This window comes from Leptosomus discolor, unplaced genomic scaffold (genome assembly GCF_034619465.1).
Source record: "Leptosomus discolor isolate bLepDis1 unplaced genomic scaffold, bLepDis1.hap2 HAP2_SCAFFOLD_41, whole genome shotgun sequence".
Taxonomy (NCBI): Eukaryota; Metazoa; Chordata; class Aves; order Leptosomiformes; family Leptosomidae; genus Leptosomus; species Leptosomus discolor.
The window spans coordinates 306,545-328,766 of record NW_028237908.1 but is presented as its reverse complement, the minus strand read 5'-3'; the positions used below and the strand labels follow the sequence as shown (position 1 = coordinate 328,766).

The following is a 22,222-nucleotide window of genomic DNA, read 5'->3' as shown; positions in this document are numbered from 1 at the left end:
CAGGAGAGCAGAGTTGGAAGGGCTGGGTCCCTCCCTGGGCTCTTCCCTCTCAGACACAGCTGGTCTGGATGCTGACTTCATCGCACTGGAATAAATAAGGACAATTGTCACATGGTCACTGAGACAAATACCTCTCACTGGACTGAAGGCACCCATTGCCAGGAACACCTATCGAATGCACGGGCTGTTTGACACCACTGCAATAGCACAGGTCTGACTTCTCTGGAGCCCATGGGCAGAGCCACTGCTCGTCAATCCTGACCTCATAAAAAGGAAATGAAAGAAGTTCCCCCAAAAGTAAGAGAAGTCATTGTGAGGGATATCAGTGAGAAATTACATAAGACTGGCTCAGAGAAATCTGTCGTCACTTGTCAATGTCTTCTCCTCTTTCAACAGTCTCTCATTCCTGCAGTGAAATAATGTCCAACGGCAGCTCCATCACCCACTTCCTCCTCACGGCATTTGCAGACACGCGGAAGCTGCAGGTCTTGACCGTCGGGCTCTTCCTGGGCATCTACCTGGCTGCCCTCCTGGGCAACGGACTTATCATCACCACTGTAGTTTGTGACCCCCACCTCCACACCCCCATGTACTTCTTCCTCCTCAACCTCTCCCTCCTTGACCTAGGCTCCCTCTCCACCACTCTCCCCAAAGCCATGGCCAATTCCCTCTGGAACACCAGGGCCATCTCCTACACAGGATGCGTTACCCAAGTCTTTCTATTTCTCTTTCTCATTTCAACAGAGCTTTATCTTCTCACCGTCATGGCCTACGACCGCTACGTTGCCATCTGCAAACCCCTGCACTACGGGACCCTCCTGGGCAGCAGAGCTTGTGTCCACATGGCAGCAGCTGCCTGGGGCACTGGGTTTCTCACTGCTCTGCTGCACACGGCCAACACATTTTCACTGCCCCTCTGCCAGGGCAATGCCCTTAACCAGTTCTTCTGTGAAGTTCCACAGATCCTCAAGCTCTCCTGCTCGCACTCCTACAAGAGTGAAGATGGACTTCTTGTGGTTAGTGTCTGTTTAGGCTTTAGCAGCTTTATCTTCATTGTGGTGTCTTACGTGCAGATCTTCAGGGCCGTGCTGAGGATCCCCTCGGAGCAGGGACGCCACAAAGCCTTTTCCACCTGCCTCCCACACCTGGCCGTGGTCTCCCTGCTTGTCAGCACTGCCGTGTTTGCCTACCTAAAGCCCCCCTCCATCTCCTCCCCATCCCTGGATCTGGTGGTGTCATTTCTGTACTCAGTGGTGCCTCCAGCAGTGAACCCCCTCATCTACAGCATGAGGAACCAGGAGCTCAAGGATGCCCTGAGGAAACATTTTCAATCACTTGCATGTCAGCAGCAATGAGCTGCCCATGGCTCTTCACAAGTGATTTCCCTTTATCTCAGCAACCTCCTGTGCTTTGGGCATTTCACCCAGGAGAACTGTCATTGCTCAGGAATGTCGGAAGCCACTCCACTTCTCCAAAGGCAGGAACCCAGCCTGTCTGACCCTGACGCCTTTGGATGTGTGTCTGGCCCGATGGTACAGCTGATCTGCTGTGCTGTATCTTTGTAATAAAAGGGCATTTCCTCAGTGCTCAATGCTGGAGGTTGGAGGTCTTCTTCCAAAGCTGCAGTTAGGAACAGGCGGAAGAAACACCTGCCATGAGGCCGTGCTGCTGTGCTTGGGTTCTCCACGGGCTCAGGGGAGGAGTGTACGGGGTGATGTGTTAGGAATGGGCCAGTGTTGAGACTTGACCTGTGGGTGCCCAGTGACCCTGGACACAGTCCATGATCCACAGGGATCTGCCATGGCTTTTGGACCCTTGAACACCCTCACCCTGCAGAGCAGCACCACAAGCTTGGGGCCATGTGGTGGGCATGTGGAGGGAGCAGGAGTAGCCAGCTGGGCCATCAGGGACACAGTTCTCTGTGGAAAGTCTCTCTGAGGGCAGGGACAACCTTGGACAAGAGAAAAGGAGGAATTCTGTAATTATGAGGGCAATAAATGTTAAAAAGATGCTGATTTCTCCACTCAGCAGGTTGGGGCAGGCTGCTCTGTCACTGGGGCTGCAGGAGCAGTCTGGGGAGCCACCGGGCTTGGAGTCTTGTGCTGGGGAGAAGGGCTGACCCAGAGGGGCTGCTGGCAGTGGGCCATAAGGATCTCTTGGAGACATGAGCAGCAGACAAAGGGGGATGATGGCCTCCATCTCCTCATGTCTCACCTGAGCCCTGGAGCTGAAGGGAATCCTGAACCACCCTGTCTGTCCCCGAGGAGTTCCTGTCCCCGTCAGTGGGGCTGGGGCTGTGGAGGGGAGTGCCCAGAGCTCTGCCGCACCCTGGGGTGACAATTTTATGGGGCCAGTCCAGACTGGGCTGCTGTGCTGGGGCAGGGCAGGGAAAAGGTGAGGGCAGGTGGGGAGAGGTGAGGAGGGGCTGAGGTGGGCTGGAAAGAGCCCAGGAAAGGAAAATGCAAGTAGAGGTAAGTGGTGTGTGGACAGGGTGGGGGCAGCCAAAGGGTGCTCCCAGGGCAGAGCCAGGCATTGTGCTGAAGGAAGCAGGCAGCAATGGTGCAGAAGAGAGGGGCCCAGTCTCTGCCCTGTTCCCTGGACACTGTTGGCCTTTGCCATCAAAGTGCACTGCTGGCTCATGCTCAGCTAAACACCCAGAATCAATTGCTCACTCCCTCCTTACACCCCCAGCGGGATGGGGGAGAGAATCAGAAGTGATAAATCAGTAAAACTCCTGGGTCAACACAAAGACAGCTTAAGAGGTGAAGCAAAATCTGTGTGTGCAAGTAAAGCAAGATGAAGAATTCATTCCCTACTTCCCACAAGCAGGCAGGGGTTTAGCCATTTTCAGGAAAACAGGGCTTCATCACAGGTATCAGTGCTGTGGGGAGACAAACACCATGACCACAAATGTCCTTTTCATCCTTCCTTCTTGAGCATGGCATCCTATGGTATGCAATATCCCTCTGGTCATTTTGAGTCAGCTGTCCCAGCTTGTGGGATACCTCCAGCCTACTTACTGTGAGGGAAGGGGGTGAAAAAGAGCTCTGTAGGGACTGCTCAGCAGTAACCAGAACACTGGTGTGTTATCAGCGCTGTGTCAGTAACAGAGCCAAAGCACAGCTCCATAAGGGCGACTGTGAAGAAAATTAACTCCATCCCAGCCAGACCCAGGACAGAGTTACAGGTCATGGCGTCAGGGTGAGAAATGGAGAAAGTCTCATACAAATGTCCTGAGGAAGTCTATAGATCACAGAACATGAGTTATTTGGGGACTCAACCTCCTTGGTATTCACGGGACCAGTTCTCAAGGATGCAAACAGTCAGGGGGCTTGTGGAGAAGTTCCTGACGCCAAATGGGCAAACCAGTGTAATGCTGGCCTGGACCTGGTGCTCCCAAAAGAGGAAGAGCTGGTCATGGATGGGAAGACCAGTGCCAGCCTTGTTTGGAGTGGCTGGAAATGGTGGTCTCCCAGATCGGGAAGGATGTGGAGAAGGAGAAGAGCAGAGCACAGACCCTGTATATCAGGGAATGAGAATATGGGCTGTGGAGGGCACTGGCAGGTGGGATCCCATGGGGCAGGGACAGGGCCCTGAGAGCATCCACAGACCTTCCTGTCCCTGACCAGCCTCCCCTGGGGCCTCCAACCCACACCTCTCTCCATCAGCCCAGGAGGCCATTGAAGCCAGGCCTGAGTTTCAGCCCCAGCTTCATCTCTGCTGTAGGTGTCGTGCTCTCCAGACATGGCCATAGACACAGCCTTGCATGGCCATGGACCTTGTGGATTCAGACTTGCAGACTCACTTCCCGCCTTGGCTCTCAATGGCTTGGACTATGAAATGACACCGTGGCCCTCCAAGTCCTAGGGCCTTTCCGCTTCCTTTCTTGCCATCACTTGGTCAGGCTTTGGGAGGAAACGGAGGAAAAGCAGGTGAAGTTTCTGGGTGTCAATGAGTGAAAGGGGGGGAGCAAAACTGTGATCTTCAGCTCCTTTCTTGGAGGCCTTAAATCTTCCCCAGGATCCTGAAAGCTTTGTGTCTTGGTTTGAAAAGACAGGTGTCTGTGGAGGAAGGCAGGAGCCTCCCTTGAAATGGAAAGTGCAACCCCTTTCCCTCCAAATTATTATAATTTGGAAATTAACGGGCCTTCAGGCAAAGATATGGGGAATAGGAATAACAGTTCTTTACTAATATATATATATATATAACACAAGGCAGGGAAAAACAAACAACCCACTGGTTTACACTGACAGAGTCAGGAATACAACCTGACACCCTGTTAGGGTGTCAGTAGCAGTCCGATAAGATGCTGGCTGCAGTCCTCCTGAAGCGATGGATGTAGTTCTGTGGAAGCAGCGATCAGGTAAAAGAGTCTGGTCTTCCTCCGAAGGTCCAGTGGTAGGTAGGTAGCTCTTGTCCTCTGGAACTCCAATGGGGGGAAAAGCTCCTCTGGGAATCCAGTGGAAGAAAGGCTGCTAGGGTGTTCAAAATCTCCGTTTTTATTTGGCATGGACTGCTTGGCTCCTTCCCCCCCCTCCCCAGGCGGAGCATCTCACAATGGGATGGGGAGTCGTGAGGCAGTTCCTTGATGGGCCATTAACAGGAGATAGCCCAGGAGGGAGTTACTGATGGGTCAGGCGATAAGGCATTGTTGTGCCCATGAACAGGAGATAGTCCAGAGGGGGGAGGCAGGGAGCACCGCCCCACCTGGTCTCAACAGCTCCTGAAGATGGTCATAGAATATTTTTTTTTTTCCTTTTGTCACATTTTACACTGTAACCCAGGACACTTTGATATCCCTCCTCCTCCCTCTCTTGTAGCATGTAATTTGGGGGATTTGTTGACATTCTGTCTACAGCCTCCAGCATCCCATGGCCTGGGGATATCTCATTTCCTTAAGTAGCCAAGGTATTGTTAAATGAAATAGTATCTCGATTTGGAGTTCCCACAGTCATTTCCTCAGATAGAGGGCCGCATTTTTATGCAGAAGTTCTTCAACAAGTGAGCAAGCTATTGGGAATTGATTGGCAATTGCATACTCCATACAAGCCACAAGCAAGGGGACAAGTAGAAAAAATGAATCATTTAATTAAACAACAAACTGCTAAAATATGTCAAGAAGCTAACTTATGTTGGTATCAAGCATTGCCAATAGCTTTGCTCAGAATACCTGTAAAGCCAAGAGCTAAGGAATAACTAAGCCCCTTTGAAATATTATATGGGAGGCCATATCACGCTGGATATAAAGGGGAAGATCTGAATCAAATAGGAGATTCTTATCTGCAGAATTATATATCTTTGGGAAAGCAGTTAAAGCAAATCAATAATAATGTATTAGGAAAAAGAACTAGAGGGTTAGACCACCTGATACACACTTTTAACCCTAAAGCTGGGTTTATATCAAAAATTTTGCAGCTGATCCCCTTCAAGAAAAATGGGGTAGGCTGTATCAAGTGTTGTTAACAACTTTTACAGCCATCAAGATAGAAGAACGACCGGCCTGGATTCACTATTCCCATGTGAAGAGAGCACCTCAGCAAGGATGGACTTCTGAGCTGATAGGACCGTCTAAACTCAAACTGCACAGGCAGAATGAGGGTTAGTAATGTGTTGACATTGGTAATGATGGGTACTGCCAACGCATGGGAAGAAAATGATTTATTGTAAGCTGTCTGCAACAGAATTTGCAGAAGGAACAAAGGAAGGGGGGGAATTGTAATAAAGAATGGCTAACTAGCCTTTAGAAAATGAGATTTTAGAAAATTAGCTTTTAGAAAAGAACTGCTGACCAGCCTTTAGAGACAGGGAGGAAGGCCGATTTGTACTAACCCTTATGCTGATCCATTGCTGACTGACTAATGCTATAAAGATAAGAATGAAGCTGAATCCGCCAAGCGAAGGACATCAGGTGGAATCCTCCGATCAGACTGTGGGGCTCAAGGAACACAAAGCGCTGAGCAGGAGAGATACGGAGGGCAGCGAGAGAGAGCTGGTTCTGTGAATTGGAAAAGACCCAGGATGGTACAGGGCATGCGCCACAGGACAAGTTCAACCCTGAGGAAGACTCAGACCTTCATCCCCAATGACTACTAAGGACCCCCAAAAGGAGTCATAAATTGGGCTGACTGAGGCGGGACTGTGGGAGGAACTTAATGAATTCCAGGAAATAAATAGAATAACCCAACCTTTTCTTAGAAATGTAATGAATAAACACGAAAGCTGTAACTATAAGGCAAGAATCCTAAAGTTTGGGCACGCACGAATGGAAAGAGCCATCCCCTGTGCTGCCCAGCGCCACAATAAATAATCCCTGCTTAATAACACTGAGTTGTTAGTGAGTTTTCTCAGATTTATCTCTGGCTAAGAATGTCCTTAGTTCAAACTCTGACTATTGCTTATTACACTCCTGCCCAGCACCAGTTACAAGTGTGGCCGCATCTTCCTGAAACCCTCCCCACAGGGACTGGCAGGTCACTCTGAGGTTCCCAAGGCCTTCCCTTCTGCAGCTGGAACAAGGCCCTTTCCCTCACTTTCTCCTCCCAGGCAAGTGCTCCAGCCCCTCAGCATCTCCATGACTCTCCACTCAACTTGCTCCCAGTTATACACCTCTTCTTCCCTGCTGTGCTGGGCTGGCTCTGGCCAATAGCCCAGCAGACACCCAACTGCTCCCTTTCCCCTTCCCTTCCACAGTGGAGGCCCAATAATTAACACAGCAGTGTCCTGGTGCTCTACGAGGGATGAGCATGGGGAGACAATCACTTCCCTCACGCTTTTGGCAAGGCTGCTATTTCTACACTCCAGGACACTGCTGGCTGCCTTTGCCACCAGGCTGCACGGTGGGATCGTGCTTTGCCTTGTGTCCCCCAGCACCACCAGGGCCTTTTCTGCCGAGCTCCTCCCCAGCCAGGCAGCTCCCAGGCCCTGCAGCTGCAGGGTGGTATTCTGTCCCAGGTGCAGGATCTGCCCTTTGTCCTTCTTGTGGCTCATGAATGTCCTGACAGGACAGTCCTCCTGCCTGTCAGGTTGGCCCTCAATGGCATCCCTAGGCCACAGTAATGATCCTCTCCATTCAGTGCCATTGACAAGTGTGATGAGAGATGCCTCCTCTGGGTCATGGGCACAGATGTTTAACTGCCCAGGGCACAGCAGGGTCGCCTGTGCTGCCCCACCTTGCCCCAGTGTGTTCCACTGGCCTCCAGGCAGGGTCTGACCCCTTCACCACTGCTCTCTCAGCCTCATCATCCAACTGGTGTTTACTCATCTGTTTCTCTGCCCATCCCCACTGGAATGGCCTGACTTGGGTAGAAGAATGTTGAGGGAGACCACGCCAAGGGTTGGGCTGAAGCTGAGGCAAATGGCAGCCACTTTTTATCTCCTCATGCACAAGTGCAGGCTGTCAGGTTGGTGAGGCACGAGTGACCCTTGGAGAGTCCATGTTGGCAGTTACTCTCGTAGTGAACATTCACCCAAGAGGACTCTCACGGATGTCACACTCCTCCCCAAGGTCAACTCGTACAGCCTGGCGTTCCCTGGATTGCATCTCTGGATTCTTTCAAAGATTGGTTCTCCTCTCTCACAAGAGGCCTCTGCCAATCCCATCACCTTGCCAAAGGGATATTCCAAAGAAATATCCATCTTCCCCTGTATCTTCACTGCCACTAATCTGACTGATCTACAGTGTATTTAATTTCTTTAATCTTTCAGATATTTGCACCTGTCCAGGATACAACGACCATTTCTGAAGTCATCTTTTCAGATGCAGACTGGCCAGGAAAAGGCCCTTCCCATTATTCTCCAGCTTTCTCCTCCCCTTAATCTGTTCCTTCGGACGCCTCTCACCTATGTTGCTGTTTTGAGCTTCAGGGAGTAAAATCTTACACGTCTTTCAACAGTCTAATTGTCTATTTAGTCAACCCTTTCATTGTGTTTATAGCTGTCATTTTGTATCTACCTGCCTCAAATATTTCTCATCAGATTATCGCTTGTAGGAAGTTCAACCTCATTAGAGACAGCTTGGGCGGAGCATGTGCTTGCGGAGTGTGTTTTATTGTTCATGAAACTTTATCATGCCCCACTATACTCTGTTTGCACATCAGGAAAGTTCTTCTGTGCCCATGTGCAGCCAGGTCTCTCAGGAGAGCAGGCGGGAGGTGATGCAATGGAACTGTAACATCCAGCTGCAGACTGCAGGGGAGAAGGCTGATGTCACAAAAAGTAATGCAGGTTCCAGGGGACAATGAGGAAAATGGTGGGGTTGGGGACGTGAGGTGCAAGGTTGTCCATACCGTGTCAGACCTCAAAAAAATGCTTTTCCGACCAGTCCAGACCTCCTGAGGAGACCCTCTGGAGCATTAGCACTTGGAGAATGCTGCTCTAACTCCTTCTATGACAGAAAAGGCATAAGGTATAATCCTGAAAATAAAAAGTAAAATTATTAGATGCACATTGAAAACTTCCTCCTGAACTACACTCTGAAACAGTTCCAACCAGCTATAGTGAAGAAAGTTACAGAAAGATCAGCAGCTCGTTAGGGCATTTGGGGCTCATTACATGACCCTCAGGTACTGAGAGAAGCCTGACGAAACCTCTCCAGAAGTCAAAGTCAGAAGTAAACCCCAAAGTCCCTTGAAGTCCTGATTGGCCCCCCTGAGGGCCCTTACTGACAAAGCCTCCCCAGGGCCTCCTTAGAGCAGATCACTGGAGGCCATGCTTGCAGGCAGGCCAAGGCCCTGTGCAGGTGGCTGGAATGCTGACAAAACCCTTTGCTTTGCTTTAGGAAGCAGAAAGGCCAAGCCCTGACCGTCAAGCCCTGTGAAGGCACCTCTGGACACCCTCCAAGTTCCATCTCACCAGCCTATCTGGCAGAGGCAACTGCTCTAGCCAAGAGGATCAAGACCTCAGGCCTCTTGGACCTTTCAGCCTTGCTACAGCCCTTGGCCATCTCTACTGCAGGCTGTCCTACCCTGCCCCAAGACTGCCCCTCTTTCCCTTCAGGCTGTTCACACCCTGCTTGCTTTCCCACCTAGCTCTTACCCCACCATTTCTACACCTTCCCTCATGTCTCTCCACTCTAGCCGGCCATTCCTTGAAACACAATGCCATGGGCTGATCCATACTCCCACTGGGTGACCTCTTGCACCACAAGGCTACCCTTGGAGTGACATTTCTTCTTTCCTCACCTCTAGTCTGAATCTTCCAAGCTGCACTTTGTGGAGGTTTCCTTCTCTTCCCACTACCAAGAAAAGATCCATCATCTCTGAAACCACCCTTCAATCAGGTGCACACTGCTCCTATAGTGTCCTGAGCCTCCACTTCAGCAGGCTAAATAAGCCCAGAACATTCATCCTCCCTACACAGGCTCCAAACTCCAGCCTGGCAGATCTCCTCGGCAATCTTTCTGTTTCCTACCCATTCCTCCAGACAAGGCAGCCCTAAAGCCAGACTCCAGTAATCCAGATGTGGCCACACCAGTGCCAAGTCGAGGGGGATGAGAGGTCCCTTGTCTGGGTGGCCATGCACCCCCTAATATCAGCCCCGTCTCTGCAGCCCCATCTGCAGCTGGCCTTCCACACGGTAAGCGTGTACCACCGGCTCCTACGGCATCCCTCATAGTGCCCAGGCTCTTCTCCTCAGGGTCACTCCTGAGCTGCTCAAGTCCTAGCCTGCGCTCAGCTATGGTTTCACTCTGCCCCCATAAAGGACTCACCACTTCTCCTCACAAAGCTTCCTGAGGTTTCTAGTGCCAAACCCCGGAGATTTCCAAGGTCCCCCCGCAGTGAAGCACCATTGGACCAGCTCTTCATCTGCACCCACAGATGGCTCACCCTGACCTGTGGTGCCTCTGACAAGACAACAGCCTGAGGAATTGCAGGGCACTGTAGATCATAAGAGGAGGCACTTGTTCAGTGATATTGCTGACCAAGGGACACATTCCCATGGTGTCCAGCTCAGGAACACCAAAGGAAGGTCCAAAGCAAGGCAGAGTAGGAGCAGGGAGGAAAGGGTAAACAGAGATGGGCAGTTTGCATGGGAGGGTACAAGGATGGTCAAAGGGAAGAAATGGTGACCAGAAAGTGAGGGAAAAAGAAAAGCAAAGGTGACACCATGGAGCTGATCAGGGCTGTTTGGGGGTACCTGCCAAGCAGCCCTGCATCTCTGCAACAATGCTGGGAGTGGGACAAGAAAGCCACAGGTCATGTGACCAGACTTTGTTTGACGTCAATGGTCAGCAGGCACCTGCATGATTTCCCTCCATCAGGAAGGCAAGATGTGGGGGGGATGGAAGTACAGATTCATTCCTGCTGGAAGGGACTTCAGGAGGTCTCTAGGCCAACCTGCTCCTCACAGCAGGGTCAGCTATGGAGTCAGAGCAGGTCGCTCAGGGCTTCCTTCATTTGGAGCTTGAACAGCTCCAAGGACAGATATAAAACTGGCTCTCTGGGAGATCTGCTGCAGTGCTTGAGTGTCTTGGTGAGGAGAGTATTTCCTCCCTTCTTTCAGGCGGTGCCCGTTGGCCCTCATCCTCCCATCATGCACAACAGAGTGAGCAGAGTGAGGAGAGCATTTTCTTGCTGATACCCAAGAAGATGTGGGAAGGCTGTGAGGGCTCCCCAAAGCCTTGTCCTCTCCCGGCTTTGCACCTTTGCAGCAAAGGTAGCCAACAGCATCCTGGGCAGCAGTAGGCAAGAGCACTGCCAGAAGGTTGGTGAAGGTGATCCTTCCTCTCTACTCAGCACTGCTACAGTTCCTCTTGCTCACCTCCCTTGTGGTTTTCTACCCTACCACCTTCACCCACACTGCACCCAAAGCTGCCCTCCACAGTAGAAGAGCTGTGACAACCGCTATCCATGCCCTCTTCCTGGATGGCTCTACCAGGTTTTTAGGGAAAGGGATTCTCACCATCAACGTGCTTTTGCTGGCCTGTCAGAGATACTGGCAGAGGTGAGCCTAAAAGCACGTATCCCAGACAGGAGTCAAGGGCTGACCTATTAGCTACTGCAGAAAGAATCACAGAATTGGAGAACGGTGGGGGTTGGAAGGGATCTCTGACAATCATGTACTCCAACCCCCCTGTTAAAGCAGGTTTTCCTAAAGCAGGTCACGGAGGATCGCATCCAGGCCGGTTTTGAATATCTCCAGTGAAGGAGACTCCACACCCTCCCTGTTCCAATGCTCTGTCACCCTTCATGGAAGTTTTTCCTCATGCTGAGGTGGAACTTCCTGTGCTCTGTTAGTGCTTGTTACCCCTTGTCCTGTCACTGGCCACCACCAAAAAAAGCCTGGCATCATACCCTTGACACCTACCCTTTAGATATTCATAAGTGATGGTAAGATCCCCTTTCAGTTTTCTCTTCTCCAGGCTAAAGAGCCCCAGGTCTCTCAGACTTCCCTTGTAGGGGAGATGCTTCAGTCCTCTCATCATCTTACTAACCCTCAGCTGGACTCTCTCCAGTAGTTCCCTCTCCCTCTTGAACTGGGAGGTCCGGAACTGCACACAGTACTCCAGATGTGGCCTGAGCAGAGGAGGAGGAGAACCTCCCTCCACCTGCTGACCACACGCTTCTTCACACACCCCAGGATATCACTGGCCTTTTTGGCCACAAGGGCAAATGGCTGGCTCATGGTTGACTTGCTGTTCACCACAGCTCACAGGTCCTCCTCTGCAGAGCTGCTCTCCAGCAGGTCAACCCCCAGCCTGTACTGGTGCATGGGGTTATTCCTCCCCAGGTGCAGGACCCTACATTTGTTCTTGTTGAAGCTCATGAAGTTCTGCTCTGCCCAGCTCTCCAGCCTGTCCAGGTCTCGCTGGATGGCAGCACAGCCTTCTGGCGTGTCAGCCACTGCTCCCAGTTTAGTATTGTCACCAAACTGGCTGAGGGTGCACTCCATCCCTTCATCCAGGTCGCTGATCAATAGGAGGCATAAGACAGGACCCAGTACTGGCCCCTAGGGAACACCGCTAGTCACAGGCCTCCAGCTGGACTCAGCACCACTGAGCACACCCCTCTGAGCTCTGTCCTTCAGCCAGTTGTCCATCCACATCACTCTCCACTCGTCTAGCCCACACTTCCTAAACTTCCCTGTGAGGATGTGGTGGGAGACAGTGACAAAAGCCTTGCTGAAGTCGAGGCTGCCAACATCCACTGCTTTCCCCTCCTCCACCCATCCAGTCATGCCCTCACAGAAGGCTCTGAGATTGGTCAGGTATGTTTTCCCCTTGGTGAATCCATGCTGACTATTCTTGATAATCGTCTTTTCCTTGCCCTGTTTAGAGGTGACACCCAGAACGAGCTGTTCCATCACCTTTCCAGGGATGGAGGGGTGTCTGACTGCTCTGTACTTCCCCACATCCTCCTTCTTACCCTTTTTGAAGACTGCAGTGACAGTGGCTTTCGTCCAGTTCTCAGGCACCTCTCCTGTTTACCATGACCTGTCAAAGATGATGGAGAGTGGGTTAGCAATAGCATCTGCCAGCTCCCTCAGCACATCTCAGCTGGTCTCGTGCACTCATCTTACCCACAGGGCTGCTCAGAGGCACGAGTCCTTCCCTCACACACACACAGGCAGTGCAGGGCAGGAGTTGTAGTGCCTCTCTGGCCTCCTGCAGCCTCTCCCAGAGGGTGGCAGGCACCTCAGCCCTGCAGTGTGTCAAGTTGCTCTGCACTCATCTGAGATGCCCCACGGTAAGAGAAATGAACGCAGGGATGTTTGGGTTCAAGGAAGCCCACCCCAGTGCTGCATTCCGGTGGTTTCCCAGGGGACGTTACCGTCAACATGAAGTGACCCTGAGACACTGCCTGTCCCACAGGCCTTCATGGCATCCTCAGGAACAGCTGATGGCGTTTGTGCTCCTTCAGGCTCATCTCACCTCGTGGACATGATGTGCATTCTTACATCTCATCTGAACAATGTGAACATGGACGTCTGACCTGGTCATTCAGTGTCCCTCTGTGGCGGGATAAAGAACCTCTTTGAGCTGAGGTGAGAGGGCAGTGCTGGAAATGGTGATTGTGATGGGGATCCTCCATGATGATTACGCCAGGGCATGAGGTTTAACCCAGGCTGGCAACTAAGCACCACACAGCTGTTCCCTCCCTCGCTACCTCTGCAGCAGGATGAGGGAGGGAATCGGAAGGGTAAAAGTAAGAAAACTCGTGGTTTGAGATAAAGGTGGTTTAATAGGTAAAGCAAAAGCAGTGCACACAAGCCAAGCAAAAGAAGGAATTCAAGCCATGCTTCCCATCAGAAGGTAGGTGCTCAGCCATCCCCGGGAAAGCAGGGCTCCATCATGCATGACGGTTACTTGGGAAGACAAAAGCCATCACTCCGAATGTCCCCCCCTTCCTTCTTCTACCCCCAGATTTTATTGCTGAGCATGACATCACATGGTATGGAATATCCATTTGGTCAGGTGGGGTCAGCTGTTCCGGCTGTGTCCCCTCCCAACTCCTTGTGCACCCCCAGCCTACTCGCTGGTGGGGTGGGGCGAGGAGCAGAAAAGTTTTGACTCTGAGCAAGCACTGCTCAGCAATAAAGCAATAAAGAAAATATCCCTGTGTTATCAACACTGTTGCCAGCACACATCCAAAACACAGGTCCCATACCAGCTACAATGAGCACAATTAACTCTATCCCAGCCCAAACCAGCACAGGCAGCTTCCCCAGGGTGTCCAGTGAGCACAGGCACAGACCAGACTCTGCTTTGCTGGTCCTTCAGGTCTCTCCCAGGAGGCCTGGCTGTGCGAGGACATTGCTGTTTGCCCCCACCCTGTACACTCACACTCTTTCTCTGTTCACTGGTGTTGTCATCTGTTCTTCAGAGTGAGTTTGGAGGAAGACCTAAGCTTTCAGGCAGTGCCCTGAGGAGATCCCCTTTCATGATGGAACTGCTCTTACGGAGGCCAGCTGTGTCAGAGAAGTGCCCATTGCCTGTCCCTGCCTGTGGTCACAGGGCTAGCATGCAGCAGGACTGTGACCAAGCTGCCAGAGACATCAGGCCTTACAGCAACCCAAGGGCTCAGAGGGAGAGTGTGGAAGTGGAAAGAGAAGAGCTCTGGAAGACCAAGTGCTTCCTGGCAGAGCTGTCATGCTGGGAACTCTCTTCCCCTCCACCTCTGCACACAGGAATTCTCCTTGCAGCTCCAAAACGGAGCAAGGATCTCAGGAAAAAAAAGTGCCCGCAGGACTTCCATGTTGTGTATTTTGTTTAAACACACAAGGAGCACAGCTCTTCCTCTACACATCCTCTCCGTCTGGAAAGAAAAGCAGACAGTGAATTAGAAGTGGGATACAACATCATGACTGGTAAAACGCCACCATCAACACCAGAAAATACAGATGAGAGGTTGGGCCTCTACAGAGTTACATGACAACTGCTACACAGAGGAAGGTGGGTAGTTTTTTGCTTTCTAATAACAACCGGTCAGGATTTTCCACACAGCATCCCTGAGCTCCTGGTTCCTCATGCTGTAGATGAGGGGGTTCACTGCTGGAGGCACCACCGAGTAAAGAACTGCAAGCAACAGATCCAGGAATGGGGAGGAGATGGAGGGGGGCTTCAGGTCAGCAAACATGGCAGTGCTGACAAACAGGGAGACCACGGCCAGGTGAGGGAGGCAGGTGGAAAAGGCTTTGTGGCGTCCCTGCTCAGTGGGGATCCTCAGCACGGCCCTGAAGATCTGCACGTAGGACACCACAATGAACACAAAACATCCAAATGCTAAACAGACAGTGACCACAAGAACTGCAACTTCCCTGAAGTAGGAGTGTGAGCAGGAGAGTTTGAGGATCTGGGGGATTTCACAGAAGAACTGGTCCACAGCATTGCCCTGGCAGAGGGGCAGTGAAAATGTACTGGCCGTGTGCAGCACAGCATTGAGAAACCCACTGCCCCAGGCAGCTGCTGCCATGTGGACACAAGCTCTGCTGCCCAGGAGGGTCCCGTAGTGCAGGGGTTTGCAGATGGCAACGTAGCGGTCGTAGGCCATGACGGTGAGAAGACAATACTCTGCTGTCATCAAGAAGGCAAGCAGAAAGAGCTGGGTAACACATCCTGAGTAGCAGATGGCCCTGGTGTTCCAGAGGGCATTGGCCATGGCTTTGGGGAGAGTGGCGGAGATGGAGCCCAGGTCAAGGAGGGAGAGGTTGAGAAGGAAGAAGTACATGGGGGTGTGCAGGCGATGGTTGCAGGCTACGGTGGTGATGATGAGTCCGTTGCCCAGGAAGGCAGCCAGGTAGATGCCCAGGAAGAGCCCGAAGGTCAAGAGCTGCAGCTCCCGTGTGTCTGCAAATGGCAGCAGGAGGAAATGGGTGATGGAGCTGCTGTTGGACATTTGCTGCTGTCAGGTGTGGGGGACTGTTCAAGGAGGGAAACATATTAAGTTAGGGGAGACTTTCTAAAACATGAAAGCCAGTTCCCATACCCCCTCTCCCCACTATACACACTCACACACCTTTTCTAGAAGCTCTTTCTTCAGCTCTGTGGCTGGAACTCCCGTTGGTGTCTCATTAAGAGCAGGAACTCGGCCTGCTGGCAGCCAAGGAGTCAGCCCTGCCCTGCAGCAGGGTGTTCATGGGAATGGAGGGGGCAGAGACCAGTCCTGGGGTTCGACTTTGTCAGCTGAAAGCACTCCTAATACAAAAGGGCTGGTCAGCATCTGCACTCCCCATGCCAAGGAACCAGGAGGGCAGAAGGCAGTCAGAGAGGTTTGGGGGGGTTTTACAGCTCCCCCATTTCCCCTGGGTAGTTTTCCTGGATGCCAGAAACCCTCAGCACTTCTGCTACACTGGAAGAGAATGGAAGAGCCCTGTGAGGCAGGAGGATTGTGTGTGTCGTAGTGCAGAGTGAGGGGAGCTGGTCTGTCCCTCTGCCTTGTTCCCAGCTGCCCTGGGCTTGCACCTTTCTCAGATGGAGGAGGATCACAATCCCATGTTACCATGAAAAGCAACTCGACCCTGCTGAGAGCAGAGGGATCCAGTGCACACCACTCAATGTCCCACTCTTTCTAAAGGTCCCAGCACCCCACTTCTATCCAAGGACACTCTTGCATCATTTCACCAACCCAACAGTATTTCCACACTTGTGAGATCTTTCTGTTCTCCACATGGCATTCAGATAAAACAGAGGTTCTACGGGACAGGTTTGCATCCTGGAGGGCAGACCAAAGCTGGCAAGGACACCTCAAGGAGACAGCCAAGTGACCTAGAGATGGCATCTCAAAAAGGAAGAGTCAGCTCCTACTCTGGCTCCACGGACTGCATGGACCAGACCCTAGAAGGTGACAGGACAGCTGGGACACTTGTTCCAAGGACACACCTGGATGGGACAACACCCAAGATCAGTGTGTGACTCTGCAGATGAAGCTCCCATTCCCAGAGAGACTGACAGCAAGAACAAGAGAACAATGCAAATAACTGAGAGAAGGGAAAATGCAGGGAGGGTCCAGCTGAGAGAGGCCAGGGCAGAGGCAGCCGCACACGCAGGGCAGCGTCCCCCTGCCCCAGCTGGCCACACCGCCGCCCAGACCCCAACATGGCCGGGCAGCTGCTCTCAGCCCCTGTGCTCTGCAGAGGGCACTGGGCACGGGGCTGGAGAGCTGCAGCACGGCTCTGCTGGAGCTCTGGTTGCAGAGGAGCTGCTTCATGGCTTGGACCCCCAGAGCCCAGAGGGCAGAGGCTTTGGTGGGTGGGAGAGGAGGCAAGGGGGCTGGTTGAGAGGAAGGGCTCTGCACTGGAGGGAATGACCAGGGGTTTTCTGAATTCTCCCTTCTTCAACATTTCTGGTTTTAGTTTCCTCTAAAACCCTGCTGCCTGGAGATTTTTCTTCTGGGAGGTGTTTCCCTGTGCCATGCCTTTTCCCTGTGAGTGCTCACAGACCCCATCCCAACCTCTGTGCACTCACCTTGGCCCTACAGACACTGCTTGCAGGGCACTGGCTGGATTCATGTTCCTGTTTGCAGGTGGAAAAGGGCAAGTCAGACCAACACTGCTGGGTCCAGCAAAGGTGATGCTGGTGCTGTCCACAGGCAGAAGAGTGACTGAAGGCACTATAGGGGGCTGCTGTCAGACCTACTGGGGACTCTCACTTACAGCTCAGGAGTCTCAGTGACTTGTGCAAGCACGAGAGCTCCTTTGCCCTTTCTGCACCCAATTTCCCTAACAGTAGGGAACTGAAAACACAGAACCAGGAGAACCCCTTACTTTTATAGTGATCCCTGCTTTGCCCTTGAAAAGCGCCCTCAGAAACCTCCTGGGGTGATGAGGAGCTGTGAGGAGCTCTGACCCACACAACACCCTCTTGAAACCAGAAGGACCCTCTCCTGGCACCACCTGCTTCTTCCACCCACAGCTTCTCCCTGCACTGCTGTCGTCAGCTCCCTGGGCAGGCTGAGTGCTGACCCTGTCAGGAGACAAAGTCTCTGCTGCGGCACCCAGTCTGCTGGGATGCACGGATCCAGCTCAGAAGAACAGCCTTGGACACCCCTGGCTGCACACCCTGCTTCACACTCTGCAGCCAACATGCCCTGTCCCTCTGACAGAGCAGCAGGGAAGCTGCAGGCTGTGGGGTGGGCCAGCTTCAGGAGGTTGTTCCAGGCACCTGCATCGCCCTGCAGCCAGAGACTTACCATGTCCTGGGCTCTGAAGGTTTTTCTCCAAATGAGCTCTCTTCTCTTGTTATACCCACACTACCTTTAACCTCCCTCTGCCTGGCTCCTCTCCCCTCCCTGCCTGCAGGCAGTGCCCTCAGCCCTGCTGCGCTTTGCACAGGAGCTGCTCCTGGGCAGAGCTGTCTCTCTGCAGCGCTGCCCACTTGCCAGCAGCTCCCTCCACCCCAGGAGCCCAGCCCAGCTCAGCAGCAGGGGAGCAGCCCAAGGCAGCCCTTTCTCTGCCCCCTCTGGGCTCCCTCCAGCCGAGCCTGGGGCTCCAGGGGAACCTGCTCTCAAACAGACTGAGACAATAATTGTTGTTCTATTCCTCAGCTGGGGAGAGAAAAGCTTTCAGAGACAAAGTTACATCTAAAAATCAAATTTTTTGTCTTTTTATCAGACAGGATACCCAGGCAGTGACAGGCAGGGACCTCCTTTACCCCTGCTGAGGGAAGAGATTCAGCTGAATCAATGGAGACATCTCACCCTGCCGTTCTATTCCTGGCATTTGAAGGAGACTCAGCTCCCTCCCATGCCTGCCACACACCTTCAGGAGGTGGGATACCTCTGGCCTCTTTTCAGCTCTGCACAAAATAGGCACCTGCATGGGAGCGTCTTTTCTCAGCTGCCCTGGGAATTCATGGAGGTGAAAGGCAGGAGGGAGGGGTTCAGATGCAAAACCCTGGCCACATCTGAGTTGCCAGAGGTGATGCAAGAGGCACACAGGTAACTACAAGCTCTAAAGAAGAAGTTCATAGAGACAGGGCAACATCTCAAGGATCATATATGAGCGTGGTTGAAATTCCTTTGGCCCAGTGAAATGACAGCCCTCTAAAGGCCAAAATAATCTTTTCCTGCTCATTATGCTCATGGCCGGTTATAGAGTTGATCCTATGAACAATTGCAGTCGTCTGCCATAGGGACAGCAAGATCTCTCTCTTTTCATCAGCTGGATTTACTAGATCACCAGTGACTATAATGGCATTTGTCCCATGTTCATCCCCACGTTGCCTGACAGAATTCAGGGCAGCTACTCCATTTCATGCTCAAGTCCAGGCCCCCAGAGCTACATGAGGTGCCAAGGCTGGCAGGGACAGCACAGGACCTACAGGAAAGCAATTCCCATTCTGGACAGGTGTGTCACAGACGTCCCAGACAGCATCGATGAGAGCTTGACTTGGTGCCTGTGTGCCATTGACTGATACAATCAATCAGTCCTCAGGTGCCATGAGAGCGGCAAGGTCTGTCCCTTCTCTGCCCAACAGCGTCAGGCATTGCATGAGCACAAAGCAGATCACACTGGGATCTTTATCAGCTCCTTGAGGATAAAATCCATGCAAAGACCAAGAATTTTAACAGTGTGCCTGGATACTGTCTTCCAGGACAGCATCCCCCAAGCACAGTGAGGGTCCATATCATAACCCAACTGGAAATCAAAAAGGAATTCAAGGGCACCAAGATGAATTTTTGGTCCTTCAGGAACAGTTAAAGAATAAAAAGCGATAATATAGGAACACTGCTGAATTTAGTAAGAGCAGATGTGGATAGATTTGAGACAGTCTATGTCCCTTCTGACTCATTTGCCACCAGCAAGGTCTCCAAGGCCTCTGAGGTTTGGGCAGGACTCTGGAGGAGAATAACCGGGGGTGGATGGGGGTGAAGCCAAGGATTACTGGAGCAAACCGCACTCTTCCCATACCATGGACTGGAGGGGCTGCATCCAAGGGTGCTGAATCAAGAGGCACTGGTTCATCAGAATTCCAGTAAGAACAGCACTCAGACTCTGTGAGGTATCTTTTAAAACCCAATTTATGAGCACTGACACTATAAGGAGAAAATCATGCAGATAATCGTAGGTCCCTTTAACTGATGGGAACCCCAGGGGATGTAGCATTGAATGGGCCTTCGACCTGAACACTGCAAACCATGCAGACCCCACCCATAGCAGACCGTCCCCAGTTTTGGTCATTCCAGCTGCTATAGGATTTTCTTACAAGACAATAACTCTATTGATCATCTCTACAGTCAAATAGAAATGATGTTTACGTGACAACTGATGCTGCCATGATAGATAGAGGCACGGCCATGCAGGAGGCGTGATGTCCCCTAGAGAGTGGGAGCTGCCTCCAGGCTCTTGTGTGACCACATGCTGCTGAGGTTGTCCTGCTTCCAAGGGATCTGGGCAGCACAGTGCGGGTTTGAAGGCCACGCTGTACGTGCAGCAGAGCGCAGCACAGCACTAACTGCCCGAGGTACAATGGCGTTCTGGTCAGGATCAGTGCCCAGTTTTCCCTCTGAGAAATCTGTGCTCCCCTACGGTGACACAGTTGAGGTGCTGTGGCCCAAATACGCATGGCCAGGAGGAGCCCCCATGGCTTGTCACAGCCCTGTGACATTTCTGCAGTAAACAAGGTGTGGTGGGACAACTTCCTGAGCGGTGGTGCTGCACGGGAATGATGCAGGCTGTGCCAGAGGCAGTGGCAAGTAGGATGAGGGTGGGGGGATGCCCCCAGTGTGGAGTAGCTCAGATATATGAAGATCCTGTAGAAGACGGGCAACAGGTTACATTAGCTTGTGGGAGTGAGGGTCAGAGGAGAAGACAGTGAGGGTGACGCTGTCTTGGCAGTTATGAACTACTTGATGAGGGTCGGTAGGCAGAAAAAGTCTGGGAGTGTCTGGGTTGACGAGCAGGTTCCTGTTGGGAACAGTAAGTGCCCTGGCATCCCCTGGTCATACAAAGCCACACAGTGCCAACAGTGTGGAGGCTGCTGGGATGACTTCTGAGCAGAGATGCTACAAGGGCCACCAAGGGGGATGCTCCCCTGAACCTGGTCCTGGCAAACAAGGAAGAGCTGCTCAGGGACGCTATAATCCGTGTCAGCCTTGGCTGTTTTGACCAGGAAATAGCGGGGTGCCAGGCAGGAGAGGGGCGCGAGGAAGGCCAGCAGCAGAACACAGACCTGGGACTGCAGAGAAGAAGACTTCGATGTCCTCCGGAGACTGACACAAGTGGGGCCGTGGGAAGCAGCTTTGAAGGGTGAAGGTGCTCAGATAACCTGCTAGGCCTTACAGGACAGCCTCCTCCAAGCAGCATGAGGAATCGGCCGTTGAGCAGACTGGACCTGAAAGAAGAGGCAAATGGAACCCGGGAGCAGGGAGCAGCTTCATTTGAAATGGGAAAAGGATGGCTGGGTAGCGGTAACTACAGAGGAAGAGGTAGTTGAAGCTAAGTCTCTACCCAAAGAAGTGTCAGCCCAGCAGGCGGAAATAATAGCTCTGCTGAGAGCCCTAGAGCCAGGGAACGATAAAAGGGTAACTATCCAGACAGACTTCAAACGTGCTTTTGGAGTTGCACACGCCCATGGCGCTATTTGGAAGGGAAGAGGACTTTCAACTGCAGAAGGAAAACATTTTAAACCTGCAGGTGTTATTTGGAGATTGTTAGATGCTGTGCCATCACCAAATGCAGTAGCTATTATGCACTGAAAAGGACATCGGAAAGGGAATACTGCCCAAGAACTGGGAAATAAATTGGCAGACCGAGGGGCAAAGGAGGCTGCAGAACGAAGTGAATTATTAAATTTAATTCCTGAAAGAACTTTGCCATTACCAGAACAGGTGAAGGATGATGACAAGTATCTAGAATTAAAAAAAGATTTAGATGCACAAACAGAGCAGCAGGGGTGGGTTAAAAATACAGATGGGAGAATAGTAGTTCCCTTTCATATTCTATGGCATTTGGTAAAGTCAGAACATGGTCAAACTCCTTGGGGAACAGAGGCACTCTACACCTTTTTATCTCAACAATTTGTGGCCAGAAATACATTACAGGAACTAAGTCAGTTACCGAGAGGTGTGAGCTCTGTTTAAGAAACAATCCAAAGACAGAGAATAGAGTTAAATTTGGGAACACAGGAAAAGGTTACGTAGCAGGCCAAGGGTGGCAAGTAGAGTTTTCGGAACTCCGTAGAAAAGCGGGGTGCAGATACCTCTTAGTACTAACTGACGCCTCTTCAGGATGGCCTGAAGCCTTTCCATGTAGAACTGATAAGGCCAGGGAAGTAACTAAGAACTTGCTAAGAGAAATTATTCCAAGATGGAGGGGACCTGAAACAATGTCCTTGGATCGAGGACCTCATTTTTTATGTCAAGTAGTTAACAGGTTAGTAAATATTTGGGAAGAATGTAGGAACTTCACACGGCATTCCGACCCCAAGCTAGTGGACAGATAGAGAAGATGAATCGCCTCATTAAGACACAATGAAGTAAAATCTGCCAAGAAAACTTTCTAAGGTGAGACCAAGCTTTCCCTTTAGCATTAATAAGATGAAGAACAAAGCCCAGAAGCGAATAAAAGATTAGCCCTTTTGAAATAATGTATGGCAGGTCATTTCCAACTCACTCTAAAGATGAGACTCTTCAACGAGTAGGGGAGGGTCACATTAACAGTACTTCATTTCTTTGGGATCAATATTGAAAGGTATTAACAAATTGGTGATATCTAGTCATTCCGCAGGACCGGATGCGCCTGTTCACTCCTACAAACCAGGAGGTTGGGTGTACGTGAAGAGCATTTC

At 51.7% G+C, this 22,222-nt stretch overlaps 2 protein-coding genes across 2 annotated transcripts; one reads left to right on the top strand and one right to left on the bottom strand.

Moving 5' to 3' along the window:
- Positions 1-419: 419 nt before the first annotated feature.
- LOC147412405 (olfactory receptor 14J1-like) lies at positions 420-1,355 on the top strand. The gene has a single exon (XM_086481396.1). It carries the CDS (start codon positions 420-422, stop codon positions 1,353-1,355), a length of 936 nt encoding a protein of 311 aa, XP_086337522.1.
- Positions 1,356-1,587: 232 nt separating this feature from the next.
- LOC147412404 (olfactory receptor 14A16-like) lies at positions 1,588-15,332 on the bottom strand. Its single transcript, XM_086481395.1, has 5 exons — positions 14,420-15,332; positions 6,769-6,829; positions 2,215-2,294; positions 1,830-1,951; positions 1,588-1,620 (listed from the first exon to the last, which is right to left on the bottom strand). The coding sequence occupies exons 1-5, from the start codon at positions 15,330-15,332 to the stop codon at positions 1,588-1,590; spliced, it is 1,209 nt and encodes a 402-aa protein (XP_086337521.1).
- Between the last annotated feature and the right edge of the window lie 6,890 nt (positions 15,333-22,222).